The following is a 26,442-nucleotide window of genomic DNA, read 5'->3' as shown; positions in this document are numbered from 1 at the left end:
TACCTCCAAGTGAGTGTGCAGGCGAACAGCATGGATCTGTCTTGTTGAGTGTACTACCAAATGAGCATGTCACAGGACAGCAGGTAGTTGTTGATTGGTGAGTATTAAGGTGTTTTTGTTCTCTCCTTTAAGTGAGGGCAGTTGTTTAAATTAGGAATTTATAGCTTAACTGGATATTAACATAACAATAAGGGTAAATCTAACAGTAACAGGAAATGAATTGGTTTTAATGAGTTTTAATACAGGAGGAACACTTGGCGTACTCGAGAAATGAGGTGTCAACCTGATAAAGTTACAACATAGGACTATTTGTATGCTGAGCTGTTGTAACTGTAAAATGTCAGAAACTTTAACCCGTATTTTTCAAAAGTATTAACGAGGAGACCAAAGGACAACACGAGTATAAAATCAAAACCAATTTTATTACGCAACAATAAAATTAATCCTTAATAAACCCAAAGCAAAATACTAGAGAGACCCAAGATTCGTGTATGCTACCCGTAGAGGTGATTTAGGTTGAACTGTGGGTCCGATTCTGAGTCTCTCTGCTTTGTCATCATGAAGGTGGGTCTCACTGGCAGCTTCCTTCCTTCCTTCCCTGGTCAGTCTCACAGATGGTCAAGGTCACCTCCCACGTCGAGTCTTCGCTGCTGGTATGTCTTGGTCATTTACCTTTATCCTCCTCCCTTTGCGCCTTTTCAGAGGTTTCTCTGGCTTTCTGCCATTGAGGGCTTGGGAGGTGGTCCCAGCACCCAATGAATTAGGTGATGACTGTTTGACAGGACTCTGGGGCCCACCCCCAAGTCTCCATCTTTTGTGTTGTGGTTTGCATGTACCTTGTTGCAATATAAGGTAATGGCGGGAACTCTGGGCACCCGAGAGTCTGGCTCGATCTGGGCAACCCAGAACAAATCTGTGCACATCAATAGGATCGATGATCTCCTGATGTCTGGACATGCCCGTCAATGACATGTTCTGGCAGTTTGTCTGTCCTTGACGTTTTGGCCTCGGAATTCCCAACAGCCTGCCTGAGGTTTGGACTGCAGTTTAATTTTTAAAGTGCCCCATTCTTTAATTTAGTTATCAGATTTAATCTGGTTCAAACTAGGCGGCATCAGTTTACCGCACAGCATAAGTAACACATGATAGATGGGACAAGACAATTAAACAACACTAATGAAACTCAACACCATCCTGGACAGAGCAATCTGCTTGATCAACACCCACGAACTTAAACATTCACATCTTCCATTATTCATGCACAGTGGCAGCAGTGTGTACCATCTCCAAAAATGCATTACAGCAACTCACCAAGGCTCCTTTAACAGCACCTTCCAAACCCATTCCTTCGCTGCCGTTGGGTCAACATCCTGAAATAGGCCTAGATAGAGTGGATTTGGAAGGATGCTTCCATGTAGGAAAAACTAGAACCTGAGGGCAGCCTCAGACTGGAGGGCCAATCCTTTAACGCTGCAATGAGGAAGAGTTTCTTCAGCCAGAGGGTGGTACATCTGTGGAACTCTTTGCCACAGAAGGCTGTGGAGGCCAAGTCACTGAGTGTCTTTAAGACCGAGATAGATAAGTTCTTGATTATTAAGGGGATCAGGGTTATTGGGAGAAGACAGGAGAATGGGAATAAGAAACATATCAGCCATTCAATAGGCCGAATAGCCTAATTTTGCTACTGTCTTTTGGTCTAACTCCCTTCTTTTCAGCAGGTATATCAGCACCAGGTGGATGCAGTGTCTCAAGAAAGCGACTCAACACCTTCTCAACAAATGCTGACCTTGCCAAGAGCACTCACATTCCAAGAAAGGATAAAAAAAAGAGCAGGCCTCGAGATGTTAATTACATTTTTAAATGCAAGATTACAGCTAGATTCTAAAAGACAGAAAAGGATTTTTTTTAGATCTTGATGGACAGCTAAGTGCAATCTCTGCACTGGGTCAGCACAAGTGGATAGCACTGTGGCTTCACAGCGCCAGGGTCCCAGGTTTCATTCCCCATTGGGTCACTGTCTGTGCGGAGTCTGCACGTTCTCCCAGTGTCTGCGTGGGTTTCCTCCGGATGTGCAGGTTAGGTGGGATGGCCATGATAAATTGCCCTTCGTAACCAAAAAGGTTAGGAGGGGTTATTGGGTTACGGGGATAGGGTGGAAGTGAGGACTTAAGTTGGTCGGTGCAGACTCGATGGGCCGAATGGTCTCCTTCTGCACTGTATGTTCTATGTTCTAGATGGCAACTTCACGATGTTTCAAGGGTTTTGGGGACCACATGTTTTGGAAATGTCTCCAGATGCATCAGCTCGAGCTCAGGATTTCTGAATTTGAGGGGCAGCACGAGTTACTGCAGCTTCAGCGAAGGTGAGAGTTTCCTGGCGTGTACATTCCACGGTGTGGTTACCTCACAGAAAATGAGAGTTCAGAGAGTACATGGGTGGCCATCTGGAAGAGTAGTAAGAGGTGGAATATGTAGGACACTATGGGATGTGTGTCATTCTCAAACAGGTACTCAGTATTAGAAATTACGAGGCGAGACGACAACCTGCGAGGAGCCACAGTGGGCAAAGAACTGCAAAAGAAAAGCAATGCAATTGTTAAAGAAGATTCCATCGTTCAGAGCATAGACAGGAAAATCTGAGACTGCCAATGTGTCTCTTGACTGTTTTGGGTTAAGAAAATGATGGAGAAGTGAATAAGAAGGCGGAATATCCGAGACTGGGAAGAGCCAGAACAAAGAAGAATACAGCGCAGGAACAGGCCCTTCGTCCCTCCAAGCCTGTACCGGTCATGATCCCAACCTTGGGCAAAACCCTCAGCACTCTCTTCTCTATACCCATCCTATCCATGTATTTGTCAAGATGCCTTTTGAATGACGTTAATGTATCTGCTTCCACAACCTCTCCTGACAACGCATTCCAGGCACTTGCCACCCTGTGTGTAAAGACTTTTCCCCACGGACTTTAAACCTATGCCCACTGGTGACTGACCCCTTCACCTTGGGAAAGAATGCCTGCCCATTCACTTTATCCATGCCTCTCATAGTATCGTCGATCTCTATCAGGTCACCCCTCAACTCCGTTGTTCTAATGAAAACAGTCCGAACCTATTCAGCCTCTCCGCATAGCTTTTTAAAAAATATATTTTATTCAAGATTTTTTGGCCAAACATAACAGTACGTAGTGTTTCTTTTAAACAACAATAAAGCAATATAAATAACAGTGGCCAGTTTTAAACAAATAAATAAATAATATATGAACAGAAACAAAAACCAAACTAAATGGCAACTGCCTTGTCAAAAATAAATACTCTCCAAAGATACAATCTAACAGTCAAATATACATGATCTAAAACAAGTGCCTATACATATACAATAACATCCCTGAGAGTCCGTCCGATTTCCCCCCCCCCCCCCCCCCCCCCCCGCCCCCACCCTGGGTTGCTGCTGTTGTCTTCTTCTTTTCCATTCCCTCTATCTTTCTGTGAGGTAGTCGACGAACGATTGCCACCGCCTGGTGAACCCTTGAGCCGAACCCCTTAGTACAAACTTAATCCGTTCTAACTTTATAAACCCTGCCATGTCGTTTAACCAGGTCTCCACACCCGGGGGTTTGGCTTCCTTCCACATTTACAATATCCTGCGCCGGGCTACTAGGGACGCAAAGGCCAAAACATCAGCCTCTCTCGTCTCCTGCACTCCCGGCTCTTCTGCAACCCCAAATATAGCCAACCCACAGCTTGGTTCGACCCGGACCCCCACCACCTTCGAAAGCACCTTTGCCACCCCCACCCAGAACCCCTGTAGTGCCGGGCATGACCAGAACATGTGGGTGTGATTCGCTGGGCCTCTCGAGCATCTCGCACACCTATCCTCTACCCCAAAAAATTTACTAAGCCGTGCTCCAGTCATATGTGCCCTGTGTAACACCTTAAATTGTATCAGGCTTAGCCTGGCACACGAGGACGATGAGTTTACCCTACGTAGGGCATCAGCCCACAGCCCCTCCTCAATCTCCTCCCCCAGTTCTTTTTCCCATTTCCCTTTCAGCTCATCTACCATGATCTCCCCCTCGTCCCTCATTTCCCTATATATGTCCGACACCTTACCATCCCCCACCCATGTCTCTGAGATCACTCTATCCTGCACCTCCTGCGTCGGGAGCTGCGGGAATTCCCTCACCTGTTGCCTCGCAAAAGCCCTCAGTTGCATATACCTGAATGTATTCCCTTGGGGTAACCCATATTTCTCGGTCAGCGCTCCCAGACTCGCGAACTTCCCATCCACAAACAGATCTTTCAGTTGCGTTATTCCTGCTCTTTGCCATGCTCCAAATCCCCCATCCATTTTCCCCAGAATAAACCTATGGTTATTTCTTGACGGGGACCGCACCGAGGCTCCCGTCCTTCCCCTATGCCGTCTCCACTGCCCCCAAATTTTCAATGTAGCCACCACCACCGGGCTTGTGATGTATTTCTTCGGTGAGAACGGCAACGGTGCCGTCACCATAGCTTGTAGGCTAGTCCCCCTGCAGGATACCCTCTCCAATCTCTTCCACGCCGCTCCCTCCTCTTCTCCCATCCACTTACACACCATTGAAATATTGGCGGCCCAGTAGTACTCACTTAGGCTCGGTAGTGCCAGCCCCCCCCCTGTCCCTACTGCGCTGCAAAAATCCCCTCCTCACTCTCTGGGTCTTCCCGGCCCACACAAAACTCATAATACTCTTCTCGATTCTTTTGAAAAAAGCCTTCGTGACCACCACTGGGAGGCACTGAAACACAAAAAGGAATCTCGGGAGGACCACCATTTTAACCGCCTGCACCCTACCTGCCAGTGACAGGGACACTATGTCCCATCTCTTAAAGTCCTCCTCCATCTGTTCCACCAACCGCGTTAAATTAAGCCTATGTAATGTACCCCAATTCTTGGCTATCTGGATCCCCAAGTACCGAAAGTCCCTTGTTACCTTCCTCAACGGTAAATCCTCTATTTCTCTGCTCTGCTCCCCTGGATGCACCACAAACAACTCACTTTTCCCCATGTTCAATTTATACCCTGAAAAATCCCCAAACTCCCCAAGTATCCGCATTATCTCTGGCATCCCCTCCGCCGGGTCCGCCACATATAGCAACAAATCATCCGCATACAGAGATACCCGGTGTTCTTCTCCTCCCCTGAGTACTCCTCTCCACTTCCTGGAACCCCTCAATGCTATGGCCAGGGGTTCAATCGCCAGTGCAAACAGTAACGGGGACAGAGGATATCCCTGCCTCGTCCCTCTATGGAGCCGAAAATAATCAGACCCCCGTCCATTCGTGACCACGCTCTCCATCGGGGCCCTATACAGCAACTGTACCCATCTGATATACCCATCTCCAAAGCCAAATCTCCTCAGCACCTCCCACAAATAATCCCACTCCACTCTATCAAATGCTTTCTCGGCATCCATCGCCACCACTATCTCCGCTTCCCCCTCTGGTAGGGGCATCATCATTACCCCTAGCAGCTTCCGTATATTTGTATTCAGCTGTCTCTCCTTCACAAACCCAGTTTGGTCCTCATGAACCACCCCCGGGACACAATCCTTTATCCTCGTTGCCATTACCTTGGCCAGAATCTTAGCGTCCACATTCAGGAGGGAAATAGGCCTATAGGACCCGCATTGCAGCGGGTCTTTTTCCTTCTTTAGGAGGAGCGATATCGTTGCCTCTGACATAGTCGGGGGCAGCTGCCCCCTTTCCCTCGTCTCATTAAAGGTTCTCATCAGTAGCGGGGCCAGCAAGTCCATATATTTCCTATAGAATTCAACTGGGAATCCGTCTGGTCCCGGGGCCTTCCCCGCCTGCATGCTCCCAATCCCTTTCACTACTTCCTCCGTCTCAATCTGTGCTCCCAGTCCCGCCCTCTCCTGCTCCTCCACCTTAGGGAATTCCAGCTGATCCAGAAAGCACATCATTCTCTCCTTCCCATCTGGGGGCTGAGCTTCATATAATCTTTCATAAAATGCCTTGAACACTCCATTCACTCTCTCCGCTCCCCCGCTCCATCTCTCCCTCCTCATCTCTCACCCCCCCCCATCTCCCTCGCTGCTCCCCTTTTCCTCAGTTGGTGGGCCAGCAACCTGCTCGCCTTCTCCCCATATTCGTACTGTACACCCTGTGCCTTCCTCCATTGTGCCTCTGCATTACCCGTAGTCAACAAGTCAAATTCTACATGTAGCCTTTGCCTTTCCCTGTACAGTCCCTCCTCCGGTGCCTCCGCATATTGTCTGTCCACCCTCAGAAGTTCTTTCAACAACCGCTCCCTTTCCCTACCCTCCTGCTTTCCTTTATGTGCCCTAATAGATATCAGCTCCCCTCTAACCACTGCCTTCAGCGCCTCCCAGACCACTCCCACCTGGACCTCCCCATTATCATTGAGTTCCAAGTACCTTTCAATACACCCTTAAACACACCCCCTCATCTGCCAATAATCCCATGTCCATTCTCCAGGGTGGACGCTGTTCTTTTTCCTCCCCTATCTCCAGGTCCACCCAATGTGGAGTGTGAGCCAAAATAGCTATAGCCGTGTACTCCGTCCCCGTCACCTTCGGGATCAGTGCCCTTCCCAAAACAAAAAAGTCTATCCGTGAATAAACTTTGTGGACATAGGAGAAAAACGAAAACTCCTTACTCCTAGGTGTACTAAATCTCCAGGGGTCTACTCCTCCCATCTGCTCCATAAAGTCCTTAAGCACCCTAGCTGCAGCCGGCCTCCTTCCGTTCCTGGACCTCGATCTGTCCAGCCCTGGGTCCAGCACCGTATTAAAATCTCCACCCATTACCAACTTCCCCACCTCTAGGTCCGGGATACGTCCTAACATACGCCTTATAAAGTTGGCATCATCCCAGTTCGGGGCATATACGTTCACTAAGACCACTGCCTCCCCATGCAATTTGCCACTCACCATCACGTATCTGCCCGCACTATCCGCCACTATGGTCTTTGCCTCAAACATTACCCGCTTCCCCACTAGTATAGCCACCCCCCTGTTTTTTGCGTCTAGCCCCGAATGAAACACCTGCCCCACCCATCCTTTGCGTAGTCTGACCTGGTCTATCAGTTTCAGATGTGTCTCCTGCAGCATAACCACATCTGCCTTAAGTTTCTTTAGGTGTGCGAGTACCCGTGCCCTCTTTATCGGCCCGTTCAGCCCTCTCATATTCCACGTGATCAGCCGGGTTGGGGGGCTCTTTACCCCCCCCTTGTCGACTAGCCACCTCCTTTTTCAATCCAGCTCCTCACACGGTTCACACGTAGCCGTATCTCCCCCCAACGGCGCCCTCCCGCCCCGACCACCCCACCCCATACCAGCTCCCCCTTCTCCCCAGCAGCGGCAACCCAGTTAACCCCCCCCCCCCATCCCCCCCGCTAGATCCCTCACTAGCGTAATTGCACCCCCCATGTTGCTCCCAGAAGTCAGCAAACTCTGGCCGACCTCGGCTTCCCCCCGTGACCTCGGCTCCCACTGTGCGAGGCCCCCTCCTTCCTGCTTCCCTGTTCCCGCCATGATTACCATAGCGCGGGAACAAAGCCCGTGCTTCCCATTTGGCCCCGCCCCCAATGGCCGGCGCCCCCAGCTCCTCATCCTCCCTTCCCCCCCCCCCCCCCTCCCCCCACGACATGGGGAAGAGAGAAAAGTTACAGGGTCGCAGAATTAACAACTTGGGAAATCATCTCTTCCCCCTTTTTCCCCCCCCCTCTTCACCCCACATATTCGCCCCACCACTTTGTCCCAAACGTTCTTTTTCTAGCCCGCTTATTCCAGTTTCTCCTCTACAATAAATGTCCACGCCTCTTCTGCCGTTTCAAAGTAGTGGTGTTTCCCTTGATGTGTGACCCATAGTCTTGCCGGCTGCAGCATTCCAAATTTAACCTTCCTTTTGTGCAGCACCGCCTTGGCCCGATTAAAGCTTGCCCTCCTTCTCGCCACCTCCGCACTCCAATCTTGATATACGCGGATCACCGCGTTCTCCCACCTACTGCTCCGAGTTTTCTTTGCCCAGCTGAGGACCATCTCTCTGTCCTTATATCGGAGAAATCTCACCACTATGACTCGAGGAATTTCTCCAGCCCTCGGTCTTCGTGCCATAACTCGATAGGCTCCCTCCACCTCCAACGGGCCCGTCGGGGCCTCCGATCCCATTAACGAGTGCAGCATCGTGCTCACATATGCCCCGGCGTCCGCCCCTTCTGCACCTTCGGGAAGACCAAGAATCCTTAAATTCTTCTCGCATTATTCTCCAGCACCTCCAGCCTGTCCGCACACCTTTTGTGTTGTGCCTCGTGCATCTCCGTCTTCACCACCAGGCCCTGTATGTCGTCCTCAATCTCAGCAGCCTTTGCCTTCACGACCCGAAACTCCTGCTCCTGGGTCTTTTGCTCCTCCTTTAGCCCTTCAATCGCCTGTAATATCGGGGCCAACAGCTCCTTCTTCATCTCCTTTTTAAGTTCTTCCATGCAACGCCGCAGGAACTCTTGTTGGTCAGGGCCCCATATTAAACTGCCTCCTTCCGACGCCATCTTGCTTTGTGCTTGCCTTCCTTGCCGCTGCTCTAGAGGATCCACCGCAATCCGGCCACTTTCCCCTCCTTTTTCCATCCGTGTCCAGGGGGGATTCCCTTCTGGTTTACCGCACAGTGTTTTTAGCCGTTAAAATTGCCGTTGGGGCTCCTATCAAGATCCCAAAAGTCCTTTCCACCGGGAGCTGCCGAAACGTGCGACTTAGCTGGTCATCACCGCACCCGGAAGTTCCACCTCTCCGCATAGCTAACATCCTCCAGACCAGGCAACATCCTGGTAAACCTCCTCTGCACCCTCCCCAAAGCCTTTTTACTTCAAAAAGAAAAGGTTCGGTTAATTTAGACTATTGCTCTGAAATGATGGTCACTGGCATAAGCTGCAAATGAAGATTACAAAAAACCTTAAAAATTGAATCACTTCAATCTCTATTGTTCAGTGCAGGCATGGTAATTTTGAAGTCGAGATGAATTGTCTGCAGTGAAGGATTTTCGGTTCAGGATTGCCTCTGTGGAGGAAGCATTTTACTTTGAGTTAAGGAGACAAGTTACTGCAGTGAGAAGAGATGATATCCTGGAGGGGGCATCAAATGAAGCTTTGTGGGTAGAGCTAAGGAATTTAAAAAAAGGGGCAACCACATTGCTAGGTGTTTTATTATAGACCCCCAGATGGTCAGTGGGAAATTGAAGAGAAAATGTGTGCACAATTTGCAGAGGTGTGTAAAAATAATAACAATCGGATAATTATCTAGCGTGATTTCAATGTCAGAAGTATTGGTTTTTTAAAAAAAATAATTTTTATTCAATTTTTCACAGATTATCACAACAGAAAAATAGAACCCCCCCCCCCCTTTACACGAATAATAAAACAACAAGAACAAAAGTGCATAAATAAACAAGTAAACAATAGTGCATCCCCTACTAGACACAAACTCTCTCCCACCCCTCCCCCAACCGGGTTGCTGCTGCTGATCATCTCCTAACCCTCCGCCAGGAAGTCTAGGAACGGCTGCCACCGCCTGAAGAACCCTTGCACAGATCCCCTTAAGGCAAATTTCACCTTCTCCTATTTAATAAACCCTGCCATATGTCGTTAATCCAGGATTCCACACTTGTGGGCCTCGCATCCTTCCACTGAAGCAGAATCTTTCGCCGGGCTACCAGGGACGCAAAGGCCAGAATACTGGCCTCTTTCGCCTCCTGCACTCCCGGGTCGTTCGACACCCCAAATATTGCGAGCCCCCAGCTCGGCCTAACCCTGGAATTCACTACCCTTGACACCGTCCTCGCTACACCCCTCGAGAACTCCTCCAACGCTGGACAGGCCCAGAACATGTGGGTGTGGTTTGCTGGGCTCCCCGAAGACCTCGCAGATCTGTCCTCACTCCCAAAAAAACGGCTTCGCCTTGCCCCGGTCATGTGCGCCCTGTGTAGTAACCTTAGATTGTATCAGGCTGAGCCTCGTGCAAGAGGAGGAAGAGCTTACCCTTCCCAGGGCATCCACCCACATACCCTCGTCGATCTCCTCCCCCAGCTCCTCCTCCTACTTACCTTTTAACTCCTCCGCCGAGGCCTCTTCCTCCTCCTGCATCACCTGATAAGGTTCCGAGATCCTACCCTCTCCAACCCACACCCCCGAATGCACCCTGTCCTGGACCCTGCGCGCCGGCAGCAGCGGAAACTCCACCACCTGTCGCCCAACGAACGCCCTTACCTTCATGTATCTTAGAGCATTTATAGGGGGGAGCCCAAATTTCTCCTCCAGCCCCCCAAGGCTCGCAAACTTCCCGTCTATGAACAGGTCCCCCATCCTCCTAATATCTGCCCTGTGCCGACTCGGGAACCCCCCATCCATTTTCCCCGGGACAAACCAATGGTTCTCCCGTATCGGGGACCACACCGAAGCCCCCACCTGCCCCCTGTGGCGTCTCCATTGCCCCCAGATTTTGAGGGTCGCCGCTACCACCGGGCTCGTGGTGTACCTCGTCGGAGGAAGCGGCAGCGGTGCTGTCACCAGCGCCCCCAGGCTCGAGCCCACACAGGACGCCATCTCCAGCCTCTTCCACGCCTCCCCCTCCATTACCCACTTATGTATCATTGCCACGTTGGCAGCCCAATAGTACCCACATAGGTTTGGCAACGCTAACCACCCCGTCCCTGCTCTGCTCCAAGAACACCCTTCCCATCCTCGGGGTCTTCGTCCACGCGAACCCCATAATACTCCTGTTAACCCGCTTAAAGAAGGCCTTGGGGATCAGGATGGGGAGGCACTAAAACAAAAAGCTCGGGAGCACCGTCATTTTAACCGACTGCACCCTACCAGCAAGGGAGAGTGGCAGCATATCCCACCTTTTGAACTCCTCCTCCATTTGCTCCACCAGCCTTGTTACGTGGAGCTTTTGCAGGGCCCCCCCAGCTCCGAGCCACCTGAACCTCCAGGTATCTAAAACTTCTTACTGCCCTTTTTAGCGGAAGCCCACCGATTCCCCCTTTCCTGGTCTCCCGGGTGCACCACGAACAGGTCGCTCTTCCCCATGTTGAGCTTATATCTGGAGAAATCCCCAAACTCCCGAAGGATCCGCATCACCTCCGGCATTCCCCCCACCGGGTCCACCACATACAATAGCAGATCGTCCGCACGCAACGATACCCAGTGTTCTCTCCCCCGCCCCCATAGACAGACACCAACCCCCTACAGTCCCTAGACTCCCTCAAAGCCAAGGCCAGGGGCTCAATCGCCAGCACAAAGAGCAGGGGGGAATAGAGGACACCCCTGCCTCGTCCCTCGGTATAGCCGGAAACATTCCAACCTCGTCCTGTTCGTGGCCACACTCGCCACCGGGGCCTCGTACAGCAACCTCACCCAGCTGACGAACCCTTCCCGGAATCCAAACCTCCTCAACACCTCCCACTGGTACCCCCACTCCACCCTATCAAAGGCCTCCGCGTCCATACCCGCCACTATCTCCGCCTCCCCCTCCACCGCCGGCATCATAATTACATTCAGGAACCTACATGACGAATGTGATATAAAATAGTTACTTTAGAGATATTAGTTCCTGTAATGTAAATAGGCCGGTCTGATTTTATTAGTTCACAGACAAAGGATTTCAGAACGCATGGCAAAGCAAGGGGGAGGGGTGTCCAGCTAAGGAGGAGAAAAGGATGCTGGGTAATAGGAGGCCAGAGGAAGGGATGAGAAGTGAGCCAATCAGGATGTATGGCCAGGTCAGGAGGGGTATAGGATGACCTATGGGAATCATGTATGTGAAACTTGATGCCATTTGAATGTATTTGCAGAAATCCCTTTGTCTCCTTCTTCATTCGTTTTCCAGGAGTCCAGGAGACTAGTTCTGTGTCCTGTGTCTGTGAGAAACGAATCAGACTTGCAAGTCAAATAAAAATAACAAATGCTATGCCTGCAAATCCATCTCGAGTTTTATTGAGGCCAGACTGACGGGTAAAGAATTAAGATTTCTCATACGTACGTTGGCATTCAACTGACTCCCTTTCACAAAACCCGTCTGATCCTCGTGTATGACCCCCGGAACACAGTCCTCAATCCTCATGGCCAATACCTTTGCTAGCAGTTTCGCATCCACATTTAAGAAGTGAAATCGGCCGATACGATCCGTACTGTACAGGGTCCTTGTCCCGCTTCAGAATTAGAGAAATCGGCGCCCTCGACGTCGTCGGGGGCAGGACCCCACCCTCCCTTGCCTCGTTGAAAGTCCTTACCAGCAGCGAGTCCAACAGGTCCATGTACGTCCTATAGAATTCCACCGGGAACCCATCTGGCCCCGGTGCCTTCCCCGCCTGCATACTCCCCAGTCCCTTGACCAGTACCTCCAACCCAACCGGCGCCCCCAGCCCCGCCACCTGCCCCTCTACTCTCGGGACCCTCAGCTGGTCCTGAAAGCGACCCATCCCCCCCTCCTCCAATGGGGGCTCAGACCAATACAGTCCCTCGTAAAAGTCCCTGAAGACCCCATTAATAACCACCGCACTTCGCACCGTGCTCCCCCCTCCATCCCTAACTCCCCCGATCTCCCTCGCTGCCTCCCGCTTCCAAAGCTGGTGTGCCAGCGTCCGGCTAGCCTTCACTCCGTACTCGTACGCCGCCCCTTGTGCCTTCCTCCACTACACCTCCGCCTTCCTGGTGGTCAACAGGTCGATCTCGGCCTGGAGGCTTCGTCGCTTCTTGAATAGTCCCTCCTCGGGGGCCTCTGAATACCTCCTGTCCACCCTCACCATCTCCACCACTGGCCACTCCCTCTCTATCCTCTCCTTCAACTCTCTGTGGGCCCTAATGGAGATCAACTCACCCTTGATCTCTGCCTTCAACGCCTCCCAGACCACCCCTACCTGCACCTCTCCATTATCATTGGCCTCCAGGTACCTTTCTGTACACCCCCGGACCCGCCCACTCACCACGTCTTCCGCCAACAACCCCACCTCCAAGCGCCACAGCGGGTGCTGGTCCCTCTCCTCCCCCAGCTCGAGGTCCACCCAATGCGGGGCATGGTCAGCGATGGCTATCGCCGAATACTCAGTGTCCTCTACCCTCGGAATCAGCGCCCTGCTCATTACAAAAAAGTCAATCCGAGAGTAGGCCTTTTGAACATGGAAGAAGAATGTGAATTCCCTGGCCCCCGGCCTCGCAAACCTCCACGGATCCACTCCTCAGCACCTTGGCAGCCGCCGGCCTCCTTATCCGTCCTAGACCTTGAGCGATCCAATGCCGGATCCAGCACCGTGCTGACGTGTCTCCCCCCCCCCCCCCCCCCCCCCCCAATTATGAAGCCTCCTGTCTCCAAGTCCGGGATCCGGCCCAACATGCGCCGCATGAACCCTGCATCGTCCTAATTCGGGGCGTATACATTTACCAAGACCACCTGCACCCCCTGCAGCTTACCACTCACCATCACATACCTACCTCCATTGCCTGCCACGATGCTCAACGCCTCAAACGACACACGCTTCCCCACCAAAATCACCAACCCCCCCCCCCCCCCGATTTTTTTGCATCCATACCCGAATGGAGCACCTGCGCTACCCACCCCTTTCTTAGCCTTACCTGATCTGCCACCCGCAGCTGCGTTTCCTGGAGCATGACCACATTTGCCTTCAGCCCCTTCAGGTGCGCGAACACACGGGCCCGTTTGACCGGCCCGCTCACGCCTCTTGCATTCCAGGTTATCAGCTGGATCAGGGGGCTGCCCGCCGATTAGCCATAACCCTTTCTCGGCCAGCCACGTGCCCACGACCCCGCACTTCCCGTTTCCCCCAGTGGCAGACCCCCGCCGCGACCTCCTCTACAGACTCCAGCTCCCCTTGGCCATTCCAGCAGCAACCCCCCCCCCCGCCCCAGCTAGGTCTCCCCCTACCAGCATTGTTCCCCCCCATTGCTCTCCCGTGAGTCAGCCGACTCCTACTGACCCCGGCCGCTCCCGCCACTCCATCGACCCCCCCCCAGTGTGGGAGTCTCCCCTCCCCCCTCCTGTCCGTCAACGCCCCCCCCCCCCCGACCACACCTCCTTCCACTCTCAGCGTGGGAAAAAGCCCGTGCTTTCCACCCACCCGACCCCGCTTCCTCCGCGCAGCTCCCTTTTGAGGCCCAGTCCCAATTTTCCCAGTTCGGGCCTCTTTCCCCCCCCCCCCCGTCGGGCCCCATTTCCATTTCCAGCCACCGACGCCCACAGGCCTTTATCTGCCCCAACGAACCCACCCGACAGACTGAGAAGAAACATTGCCCAACCAACCGCGCAATCCCCCCAAAAACACAACACAATAGTCCCAACCATCCCCCTTCAGCATCCCCTCGTCCCCAGCCCTCAATCCGAGTCCAGCTTTTCGGCCTGAATAAAGGTCCACGCCTCCTCCGGCGCCTCGAAGTAATCCCTGTAGGTGACCCACAGTCGCGCCGGCTGCAACATGCCGAACTTCACCCCTCTCTGATGCAGCCTTAGCCCGATTGTACCCGGCCCTCTTCTTAGCCACCTCCACGCTCCAGTCCTGATAAATCCGGACCTCTGCGTTCTCCTACCTGCTGCTCCGCTCTTTCTTGGCCCACCTTAAGACACATTCTCTGTCCATGAAATGGTGGAACCGCACCAGCACCGCCCGCAGTGGCTCGCAGGGCTTGGGCCTCCTCGCCAGCACTCGATGGGCCCGCTCCAGCTCCAGGGGCCCTTGGAAGGCCCCCGCGCCCATCAGCGTGTTCAACATGATGACCACGTAGGTTCCGAAATCCGTTTCTTCCAGCCCCTCAAGAGACCCAGAATCCGCAGATTCTTTCTTCTCGACCGGTTCTCCATGTCCTCTAATTTCGCCTGCCATTTCTTATGGAGCGTCTTGTGCTCCTCCACCTTCACCGCCAGGCCCAAGATCTCGTCCTCATTCTCCGAGACCTTTTGCCGGACCTCCCGGATCACCGCCCCTTGGGCTGTCTGAGTCTCAAGCAACTTGTCAATTGACGCCTTCATCGGCTCCAGCAGCTCTGCCTTCAGCTCCGTGAAGCAGCGCTGGAGGAACTCCTGCTGCTCCTGTGACCACTGCGCCCACGCTGCCTGCTCTCCACCTGCCGCCGTCTTTGTCTTCCTCCCTCGCACCTTTCTCTGCTCCAATTCCACTTTTTTCACCGCTCCACTGCTGGTCCAATCCATATAGTGCCAGGGGAATATTGCTGTCCCCTTCCCACATAGGGAATCGCCGAAAAAGTACCGTTGGGGGCCCTAAAAAGCGCCCAAAAGTCTGTTTCTAGCGGGAGCTGCCGAACATGCGACTTAGCTCTGCATAGCCGCAACCGGAAGTCGTCATAGTGTTAAGGGCTTAGATGGAGTGGATTTCTTAATGTATACGGGAGAAACCTTTGGGTCAATGTGTAGAGGGTGCTACAAAGGACATGCAGAGCAGGATCTAATTTGGTGGAATGAAGCCAGACAGGTGGTTGAGGTGGTGGTGGGTGGAGCATTTTAGTGATAGCGACCACAGCACAATACAATTTAAGCTTGTTATGGACAAGTTGCAGAAGTTTTGGATCAGGAGAGCGTGGATTTTTGTGAAATAATTCAGAATCTTGCCACGGTAGACTGAGAACAGCGACTTGTGGGGAAATCTAGAAAAGAGCAGTGGGGGCATTCAAAATGGGAATGGGGAAGGTACAGGCCCAAAATGTTCCCTCTTGGGTAATGGGAAGGAGTAACAAGCCCATGTATTATATTCGGGATACGATGAGAAGGAAAAGAGAAGTTTTCAGCAGGTACAAGGAGTAAATCAGCGGAGACATTAATAGAGTACAAAAAGTGCAGGGTGGACCTTAAGAAAGCAAGTAGAAGAGCAAAAAGGAGATATAAGAAAACTCTGGCTGGTAGAAGTACAGAAAATCCCAAGATATTTTTTAAGTGGGCAGCACGGTGGCACAACGGCTAGCACTGCTGCCTCAGCGCCAGAGACCAGAGTTCAATTCCGACCTTGGGTGACTGTGTGCCGTTTTGCACATTCTTCCTGTGTCTGCGTGGGTTTCCTCCAGGTGCTCTGGCAGCCTCCCGCTCTTCAAACAAGTGCAGGTTATGTGGATTGGCCCTGCTAAATTGTCCCATAGTGTCCAAAGATGCGCAAGTTAGGTGGGGTTACAGGGATAGGGCTGGGAAAGAGTGCTCTTTCAGTGGGCCGGTGCAGACTCGGTGGGCCGAATGGCCTACTTCTGTACTGTAGGGATTCTATCATTCTAAGTATATCAACCAGAAGAGGATAACCAGGAAACGAGGAGGGCCCATTAGGGACGAGGGGACAATCTGTGGGTGGAGCCAGAGAACATTGGAAGGGTGTTGGACGAGTACTTCACCTTCGTCTTCACCCAAGAGAATGAAGATGTAGGTATGGAACTCTGGGAGAGAGACTGCAAAGTTCTTGAACAAATTGACATATGGAGTGGCAAAATATTGGAGGTGTTGGCAGGCTTAAAAGTGGACAAATCTCCAGATCCGGATGAATTCTGTCCCAGGCTGATGTGAGAGGTGAGGGAGAAGATTTCAGGGGCTCAGACCCACATTTTTAATTCTTCTTTGGCATTGATGAAGTGCCAGGGGACTGGAGAACAGCTAATGTGGTTCTACTATTTTAAGAAGAGTTATAGTGATGAGCCAGGGAAGACGAGTGAGTTTCACATCAATGGTAGGAAAACTATTGGAGAAAGTTCTGGAGGAGAGAAACTACCTTCACTTGGCGAGGCAAGTTTTGATTCGGGATATTCAGCATAGCTTTGTCAGAGGAAGGTCATGCCGAACAAATTTGATTGAATTTTTTGAGTGGGGGACCAGGTGTGGTGTTGAGGGTAGTGCAGTTGATGTAGTTTATATGGATTTCAGCAAAGCCTTTGACCAGGTCCCACATGGGAGACCTGTAAAGAACGCAAATGCACATGGGATACACAGTAATTTGATAAAGTTGATTTTAAAATTGGCTTAGTTGTAGGAGACTGAGGATGATGACACTGCTGCTTTCGTGACTGGAAGCCAGTGGTGTACCACATGGATCTGCGCTGGGTCACCTATTATTAATGATTTATATAAACAACACTGATGACTATTTTGGGGGGAGGGTTAGGAGCAGTTTGCAGATGACAAACATTTGTTGGGTGGTTAACAGTGAGGTTGCGTGGGTTACGGGTAGATATCGATGGAATGGGCAGATGGAATTTAATCGTGAGAGGTGATAAACTTTGCAAGGCGTAATTTGACGGAGGTATTCAATGAACAGCATGACAGTACGAAGCTCTGAGGAACAAAGGGACCTTGACGTGTTTGTCCATAGAACTCTGATGGCAAAAGGGCAGATTAATCAGTTGGTGAAAAAGCATGTGGAACACTTGCCTTTATTAATCGAGGCTTCGATTACAAAAGCAGAAGGGCCATTTTGGAGTTGTATAGGACTTTGATGAGGCCACAGCTGGAGTACTGTGTTGAGTTCTGGTTACCACATTATAGGAAGGATATAATTGCACTTGAGGGGGTGCAGAGCAGATTCATCAGAATGTTGTGTGGGATGGAACATTTTAAGTTATGAAGAGAGGTTGGATAGATTTGTTAAAGCAGAAAAGACTGAGGGGTGACCTGAACGAGGTGTACAAGATTGAGGGGCATGGACAGGGTGGATCGGGAGCAGTAGTTCTCCTTAATTGAAGTGTAAGTCATGAGGGGACACAAATTCAATGTGAGGGGTTTATGGGGAATTTGAGGAAAAACTTTTTTACATCGAGGGTGGTGATGGTCTGGAATGCACTGACTGGGGGGGTGGGATAGGCAGGTTGCCTCACATCCTTTAAAAAGTACCTGGATGAGCACTTGGCACGTCATAACATTCAAAACTATGTTGGATCCAAATGTTGGGAGATGGGATTAGGTCGGTCGATCAGGAGTTTTTCACGTGTCGGTGCAGACCCGATAGGCCGAAAGACCTCTTCTGCACTGTGATTCTGACCTCCTCGAAGTCCACTTCAAAAAAATGTAATCTTTAAAAACTGTTTTCTCAAAATTGGTAACACCATAACTATACATTGTAACAGCAATACAGCTCTGATTGTAAGCTGTTGTACGTGTTGCCTACACTGGAAATGTGTCCCGTATTATTGAGGTTTCACACTGGCTGTGGGTGTGGAAAATAACGATTTAACATATTTCAAATATCATGGGGAACAGTGTTTGAATTGCTTGGACTTCCACCACTCTTCGTATTACTCTTATTTTCCTGGCCAATAAATCAACCAGGATTGTTTAGATAGTGCTAAACTTCTCGCTGCTTTTCTCACTTCCAGAATTGCCCTTTCCCTGTCCCCTGAGTTCTGATACACTGCTGTTTTATTTCTGAGTAAATCATAAAGTGTGGCATCAGGAATTAAGTGTGACCTCGTTGATGATTGAATTACGATATTTATAGAATTTTCACCCATGTTCACCATGGATCAGGACCCAACCCAGTAACTGCTATCAGTGCTCAAAATAACTGGAAATCCCATCACTGAGCAGGTCTTTCTTCCTCATTGTCAGTGTTGTTTTTCATACCGTATATTCATTATTATTCATTACAGAAAATCACTGAGCTCGCGGAGAAGGGAAACCGGGCGGGCAGTTCCAAACTTCTCCTAAATCTGGTGATGGAGAAAGGGTCTCACGCCCGAAGAGTGGTGTGGGAATCCTTTGTGAAATTGCGCCGCGGGGTTCCAAAGTTGGATAAAATACTGAACGAAATACAAGAACTTGGTACAGTAAAATCTCACACTAAATTAATTATTTCAGACTTGGCTACAGATTATTTTAATAACATTGTGACATTTAAATGATTTATACAGGTTCTGATCCATTTGATTATATGAACATCGCACAAGGTTTATCTGAAGCACCCAATCACTTGAAAGGTAAATGATTAAATGGATATTTCAAAGAACAATTTTGTGTTTACGTGGCATCTTTAACTTGGTAAAACATTCCAAGGTGCTCGGCAGGAGCATCAACAAATAAAATGTGATTCAAGCTGCAGAAGGGAGCATCAGACTCTTCTGGCAAAGATTAAGGCCTGAATTTTTTGGATGGCAGGGTTTCCCTTCCCGTCAGCCAAAAGGTTGGTGGGGAACCCTGCAGCGATGAGCTGCAGTGGATGGAGAGGAATTTCAGACAATTGCCTTGGCGCAAATCCTGGAACTGAAGATGAGTTTAAGTGGTCCCACGGTGGGTAGGATAGTAAAGGCCTGAAGGGCTGCAAAGGGGTTGATTGGGATGTCGGGGGGGCAATGTGGGGTGGGGAGGTGTCCTGTGACTATTGGACCTAAAGTGTGGGGTGGGGGGAGAAACCGTCAAAAGCTGAAGGCATCGCCTATTAGTTTAGGGCTGCTGTTGATAAAGAATCAAGAGTTCTGCTTCTTTCCCAAGCCACCTTTATTTTTCCTTGAACACACTCCATACAAAGCTGTATCACCACACCAAGTGCCACCTGCAACCCTTTACATATCAGTATCAATTATTGGATACTTAGCATCAATTTGACATGTAATTGGAATGCCTAACATCGCATGCCCAAGATCAAAACCTGTTGTCTTTTGGGCTTCCTCCATGCCAGGTTAACCCTGACATCAATCTAAAAGTTAAGGCTGGGTGGGAAAAGTGGCCAATGGCCTCAATTTGGGCAAGGTATGCGTTCCATCTGAGAGTAAAGTCGGGCCTAATTTACATCTTTAAAGTGTCGATGGTAGCCATGATGTGGAGATGCCAGTGTTGGACTGGGGTGGGCACAGTAAGAAGTCTTACAACACCAGGTTAAAGTCCAACAGGTTTGATTGGAATCACTAGCTTTTGGAGGAAAGCTCCTTCATCACTCACCTGATGAAGGAGCTACGCTCCGAAAGCTAGTGATGCCAAACAAACCTGTTGTACTTCAACTTGGTGTTGTAAGAACTCTTACGGTATCTTTAAAAATAGCCAGAATTGGATTGTGGAGAACTTACAGGATTGTAGGAAGGACAAGGCCGTGGAAGGATTTTAAAACTATGATGAGAATTTTTAAATTATGCATTCGTCATCTGTGAACCAGTAGGTCAGTAAGCATGTATGTGATGGGTGAATGGGACTTGGTGCAAGTTAGGGCATAGGAAAAACGGTTTTGGTTGGGTTAAGTGTATGGAGGGTATATGATGGGAGGTCAGTCAGGAGTGAGTACCAGAAATTACTCAAATTTCAAGATAAAGGAATGGATGAGAGTTTGAGCACCAGATGAGGTGAGGCAGGGGTGTCGTCAGGCAGTGTTCTGAAGGTGAAAGTGGACGGCCTGATATGGTGTTGTAGGTGGAATCTCACATCTGTTAAAATACTCAAATGTTCATTTAGCCATTTGTTTAGAGAAGGTAAGAATTTGGGAGCCAGATGTTCAAAGGATGTGGAATCAATATTCTAGGTTGTCTGGGTCGGCCACAAATCCTCAACTATTTTCTGTAGATTCAAGGTACAATTTATTCAGTGTCTGTCCTGTCCTGTAAATATCCAGCAACACATCAATGCGTTGTGGGCGGTTTGCTATGCCCCTCCAATGGCATTTTTCTCGACGACAGGAGGTTGTGTGCCGTTGGCTGATGGTGGGATCTTATGATCCGGCTGTTGTCAGTGGAATATTGCTTTGAATCCAACTCTCTCTCTCTTTCCCCCCCCCCCCCCCCCAAACCTCCAAAACCACTAGGAAATCCACGGTGAGGGGTCGCTGTCGGTGGGACTGAAAGATCCCATCAGCAAAAAGAGCCAGAATATAGCACCCCCACTATTTCATTTAATCAAACTGTTGATTACTATTGTATGTGAAGACTTAAAACTTAGATCCGCATACACTGTTAGACCCTGTCCAAATACTGGCAGGGTTCTGGTACTCTGAAATCCTATACACACTGACAGGATCCTGATCTACCTGGTGAATCCCTGTACACATCCTGGCAGGGTTCTGCTACACTGTAAAACCCCGTACACACCTGGCAGGATCCTGATACACTGTGAAACGTGGTTTTAGAATGCGATATGTAGTTTCATCTTAATACAATCCTCCAATGTGCCTCAAAGTTGCTTTGTGCTCACAAGCAAAGGGCAGTGCCTGAGGCAGATAGTAAGGGTTACCTTTGCCCGCATTAATCTTTCCCCTCCTATCTTTGGCGATAATGCAATCTAATGAAGCATTAAAAGAAAAGACCAGGCAAATATAAAAATAGCTGAGCTAGAGTTTCAGCTGTGGTGGAGCTGTGATGCTCATCTGGCTTTAGATGATCATAGTTCACAGAAACCCAGCACTGTCAGATTGTACACCTTTGTCCATTCAGTCTTGTTCCCCTTTCACTGAACACAACATCCCAGGTAATCTGCAAAAGGTCTGATGTGGTAGCAATGGGACTCCAGATCAATCTTGGTACTGATCCCCTACCGATATCCAGTGCTCTATTTCCCATTACTGCAGAATATAAACCCCACTGAAGGATTCAAAGATTGAACTACTATGTTCTCTAATGTAGTATAATCAGCATCACGTGTGAATTTGTGATGTCTATAGTACAGAGCTAGCTCGACAAGACTCATTAACAGAAACAGAAGATCATCTGTTCAATAAATATAGAATCATGTCAGAATTTTCTCAGTGTTGATCACTTTCAAGTGAACTTTCCATTCACTTGAGTTTTTATTGAATTAAATCTGTCGCTTCAGCAAAATGGAGTTGAGAGGTTATATTAATACAACTAACATTGAAAACCACTCTCTATTCTAATTGAAGCTGTCCAACAGAAGCACAAGGAGACACTTCGGGTACAAACTGAAACACTGAGAGTGAACACTATCTTAATAAAGGAGAAGGTTAAGATTTTCCAGCTGGTTGATCGATACGCTGAGTTAACAGTCATTTCTAATGTTCGAGATCGGACACTTGTAGAACATGAACTGCTGGCAAGAGGCCGAGACCATGAAGAGTGGAGAGAGAAACACCTCCGGAGAGAACTAGAAAAAATCCGAACTGATCAATTGTTTCAAAGTAGTTTTTCCTGGAGAAAATCCAAATTTGGGAGTTCAGCAGTAGTGAGTGGAGTCCCGGGAATTGGAAAAACAACAATGGTACAAAAGATTGTTTATGACTGGGCCACTGGGAAAATATACCCCCATTTTCAATTTGTTTTCAGTTTTAAATTTCGGGATTTGAACATTATTAACTGTAGAATAAACCTGAGGAATCTGATACTGGATCAGTATCCTTACTTTGGAAATGTTCTGGACGATCTCTGGAAGAACCCAGAGGGATTACTGTTTATATTTGATAGTTTGGATGAATTCATGGACAGTATTGATTTTTCTGACAATCTGAGAAATACAGAACCTCAGTCCATGTGCACAGATCCCGAATGCTGGTGTGAAGTGTCTGACATTGTGTACAGTTTAATACAGCACAAGCTGCTCCCAGGATGTTCAGTGCTAGTGACCAGCCGCCCCACTGAATTACAGCTACTGGAAAAGTCTGAGATCAGTGTCTGGGCAGAAGTCCTGGGATTTGTTGGTGATGAACGGAAGGAATATTTCAACAATTTTTTTGAAGATCAGGCGGTGGCAACAGATGTTTTCAAACATGTGGAGGAGAACGAGATCCTGTACACCATGTGCTACAACCCTTCCTATTGCTGGATCCTTGGTCTGTCACTGGGTCCGTCCTTTACACGAAGAGACAGGAAACAGCAGCAAGTTCCCAAGACCATCACCCAACTATATTCCTACTATATTTACAACATTCTGAAAAACCATAGCCCAGAGAATGAAAACCCTCAGGATGTGTTTCTGAAGCTTGGTGAGATGGCCTTCGTGGGAGTTTCTGAGAAGAAGATTGTTTTTGAAAATGGAGATTTGATCAAGTATAATCTGCAACCTTCGCAGTTCTTGTCTGGGTTCATGATGGAACTTTTGGAGAGAGATGATTCTGCCCAGAGGGTGGTTTACATATTCGCACACCTCACTATCCAAGAATTTGTAGCTGCACTCGCACAATTTCTGACTCCGGATCCCAGAGACATCCGCAAACTCCTCAATGAAGCTCAGAGCAAGGAAGACGGGCGATTTGAGATATTTCTCCGTTTTGTTGCTGGTCTCTCCTCCCCACAATCGGCTCGGCCTCTGGAGGAGTTTCTGGGTCCATTTCTCCATCAAACAATCTGTCAAGTGATTGACTGGGTGAAGGAGAAGGTTGAAGGTCAGATTGGAAACACAGAGACAGAAACTGGAAAAAGGAACCTCCTGAACACATTGCATTACCTGTTTGAGTCTCAGAATAAAACACTGGCTTGTTCCACATTAGGATCTGTGAAAACGCTTACATTTACTGAATTGCGACTGACCCCGATTGACTGTGCGGTCCTGTCTCATGTCATTGGACTCTGTGATACAATAAAACACCTCGATCTAGAGTTCTGCTTCATTCAGCGTGAAGGACTCCAGCGGCTGGTATCTGTTCTGCACAAATGCCAGGAGTTGAGGTAACTGATTGTTTTGTCCTATAGCTGGTATTTTCGTTGTTGGAAAAACTTTTGCTATGTTACAAAAAACTTTTGCTGTTACAAAAGGGGGAAAAAAGTACCTTTTTAGTCAAAGAAAAGAGATAGAGTTTGAAAAACTTTACAGAATAAGAAGCCAAGTGTCTAATGCTGAAGTGGAAACTAAGAATGATGTACAAGTTGCTATTTGGCGCACTTTGTGGTGATTTGAACAATTTTATATTTTTCAGCATAATTGTACAATAATATCTATTTATAACCTTAAATTCCAGTGCCAATCGAAGTATTTGTTTAAACGGGAGCTATTTACCATCTCACCTGTATCTTTTGTATAGGGTTGACAAGGGGATGCAAGTCCTGTATACCATAAATAATTAAATGGTTTCCAGATTGGAGGGTGAAATATATTGGTTAGAAAATAATGTCAAGAGATCTTTTCAAGTCTAATTATCTAAAATTGCTCCCACTTCTGTACCTTAAATGAGGAAACTGGTGCTGTTTTAAAGGCTCAAATTGCTCTGTTACACATTCATACCCAGAATGCACTCCACTGGAGAACCAGGAGGAATTTCCAGGAATCTGCCCCACTTAAACTCTGAAGAAGAGTTATACGGACTCGACGTTTCTCTCTCTCCACCGATTCTGCCAGACCTGCTGAGTTTGCCCAGCAATTTCTGTTTTTATTCCATGAGTCCTTCTCTTGACTTTTGCCCTTTTTTCTTTGGCAGCTTATCGAAGGGCTTTTGGAAATCCATGTAGACTACATCTACTGGTTCCCCTTCATCTGCCCTATTAGCGACATCCTCAAAAAACTCCAATAAATTTGTCAAACAAGATTTCCCTTCAGTAAAACCATGTTGTCTTGTTCTAATGAGATGGTGCTTTTCTCAGTGCTTTGTTAAGACTTCCTTCATAACAAATACCAGCAATTTACCCAGTGATTGATGATAGGCTAACTGGCCTGTAGTTAACTTTTTCTCTCTTCCTCCTTACTTGAAAAGTGATGCAACATTTGGCAACTTCCAATCTGATTGGACTGTCCACTAATCCAAGGAATTTTGGAAAATCATAACTAGTGCATCCACTTTCTCAGCAACTATCTCTTTTAGAATTCGAGAATGTAGGTCATCAGGTCCCGGTGTGGTGTGGTTCCAAACTCCAGATTTTAGTCTCTTAAGTTTCGCCTATAATTATTCTCTACTAATATTTATTTTTTTCTCTCTTTAGCCCAGGGTTACTGTTATTAAAATTAGTGTCCTCCACTGTAAGATAGGCACAAACTATTTGTTCAATACCTCTGGCATTTCCTCATTCCCTGTGATCAATACCTCTGGCATTTCCTCATTCCCTGTGATTATTTCTCCTGTCTGCTTCTCAGGGAACAAAGTTTACTTTAGCAGCTCTCTTCCTTTTTACATTCAAATAAAAGCTCTTACAATCTGTTTAAATATTTCTGGCTTGTTTACACATCTATGTTTTTCCCATTTTACAAAGTTTCAACTTTGCTGTTTTCTGTAACATTCCCAATCCTCTTTTTGCAACACTGTAAGCCTATTACATAGAATTTTTTTTACAGTGCAGAAGGAGGCCATTCGGCCCATTGAGTCTGCACCGGCTCTTGGAAAGAGCACCCTACCCAAGGTCAACACCATCACCCTATCTCCATAACCCAGTAACCCCACCTAATCCCCATATCCCAGTAACCCCACCCAACACTAAGGGCAATGTTTGGACACTATGGGCAATTTAGCATGGCCAATCCACCTAACCCGCACACCTTTGGACCGTGGGAGGAAACCGGAGCACCCGTGGAGAATGTGCAGACTCCGCACAGACAGTGACCCAAGGCGGGAATCGAACCTGGGACCCTGGAGCTGTGAAGCAATTGTGCTATCCACAATGCTCCGTGCTGCCCTATTATAATAGTCTAATGATATCTTTAACTTCCTGAGTGAGCCACGGATGGTTCTTTCTTGTTACATATTTGTTTTTCAATAGAATATATGTTTGTTAAATGTTTTCTCCTGTTAAGTTACAGCAATACCTTTCAGTCTATTTACCCAGTTAACCATCGCCATTACTCCCCTCCATACCATTGTTTCGATTTAAAGCTTTTTATTTGCGATTGAAATACACCTCTTTCAGACTTACCATGGAATTCATTTGAACAATCGCTATTTCCCTGTGGAATTACCGATTAACCCTGCCTCATTACACTATCCTAGACCTGAGACAGCTTTTTCTTCATCGGACGGCACAGTGACCCAGTGGTTAGCACTGTTGCCTCACGGTGCCGTAGACCAGATTTGATTCCGGCCCTGGGTCACTGTCCACGTAGAGTTTGCACATTCTTCTCGTGTCTCCGTGGGTCTCGCTCCCACAACCCAAAGATGTGCAGGGTAGGCAGATTGGCCGTGCTAAATTGCCCCTCAATTGGAAAAAAAGAATTGGGCACTTCAGCTTATTCTTGATTAATTTCACAACCTATTGTTCCAAGAAAGTGCAACAAAAACAATCTATGGGGTTGCACAGTGGCTAGCACTGCTGCTTCATAGCGCCAGGGACCTGGGTTCAATTCCAGCCTTTGGTGGCTGCCTGTGTGGAGTTTGCACGTTCTTCCCATGTCTGCGTGGGTTTCCTCCGGGTGCGATGGTTTCCTTCCACGGTCCAGGGATGCGCAGGTCCAGGGATGTGCAGGTTAAGTGGGGTTATGGGGACAGGGTGGGAAGTGGGTCTCGGTAGTGTGCTGTTTCAAAGTGTCGGTGCACCCGATGGGCCGAATGGCCTCCTTCTGCACTGCAGGATTCTAAGATTCTATTCTATGACTCAAAATATA

General features: G+C 48.6%; 1 protein-coding gene across 1 annotated transcript in view; it reads left to right on the top strand.

Moving 5' to 3' along the window:
* Nucleotides 1-26,442, top strand: part of LOC140411386 (uncharacterized) — a 190,482-nt gene that overhangs the window by 6,601 nt on the left and 157,439 nt on the right. Inside the window, 3 exon segments of the mRNA XM_072500500.1 lie at nt 18,645-18,816; nt 18,906-18,971; nt 21,851-23,588. Of these exon segments, the coding sequence (XP_072356601.1) occupies nt 18,645-18,816; nt 18,906-18,971; nt 21,851-23,588 (1,976 nt within the window).

This window comes from Scyliorhinus torazame, chromosome 4 (genome assembly GCF_047496885.1).
Source record: "Scyliorhinus torazame isolate Kashiwa2021f chromosome 4, sScyTor2.1, whole genome shotgun sequence".
Taxonomy (NCBI): domain Eukaryota; kingdom Metazoa; phylum Chordata; class Chondrichthyes; order Carcharhiniformes; family Scyliorhinidae; genus Scyliorhinus; species Scyliorhinus torazame.
This window is presented reverse-complemented; position numbering and strand designations above follow the sequence as displayed.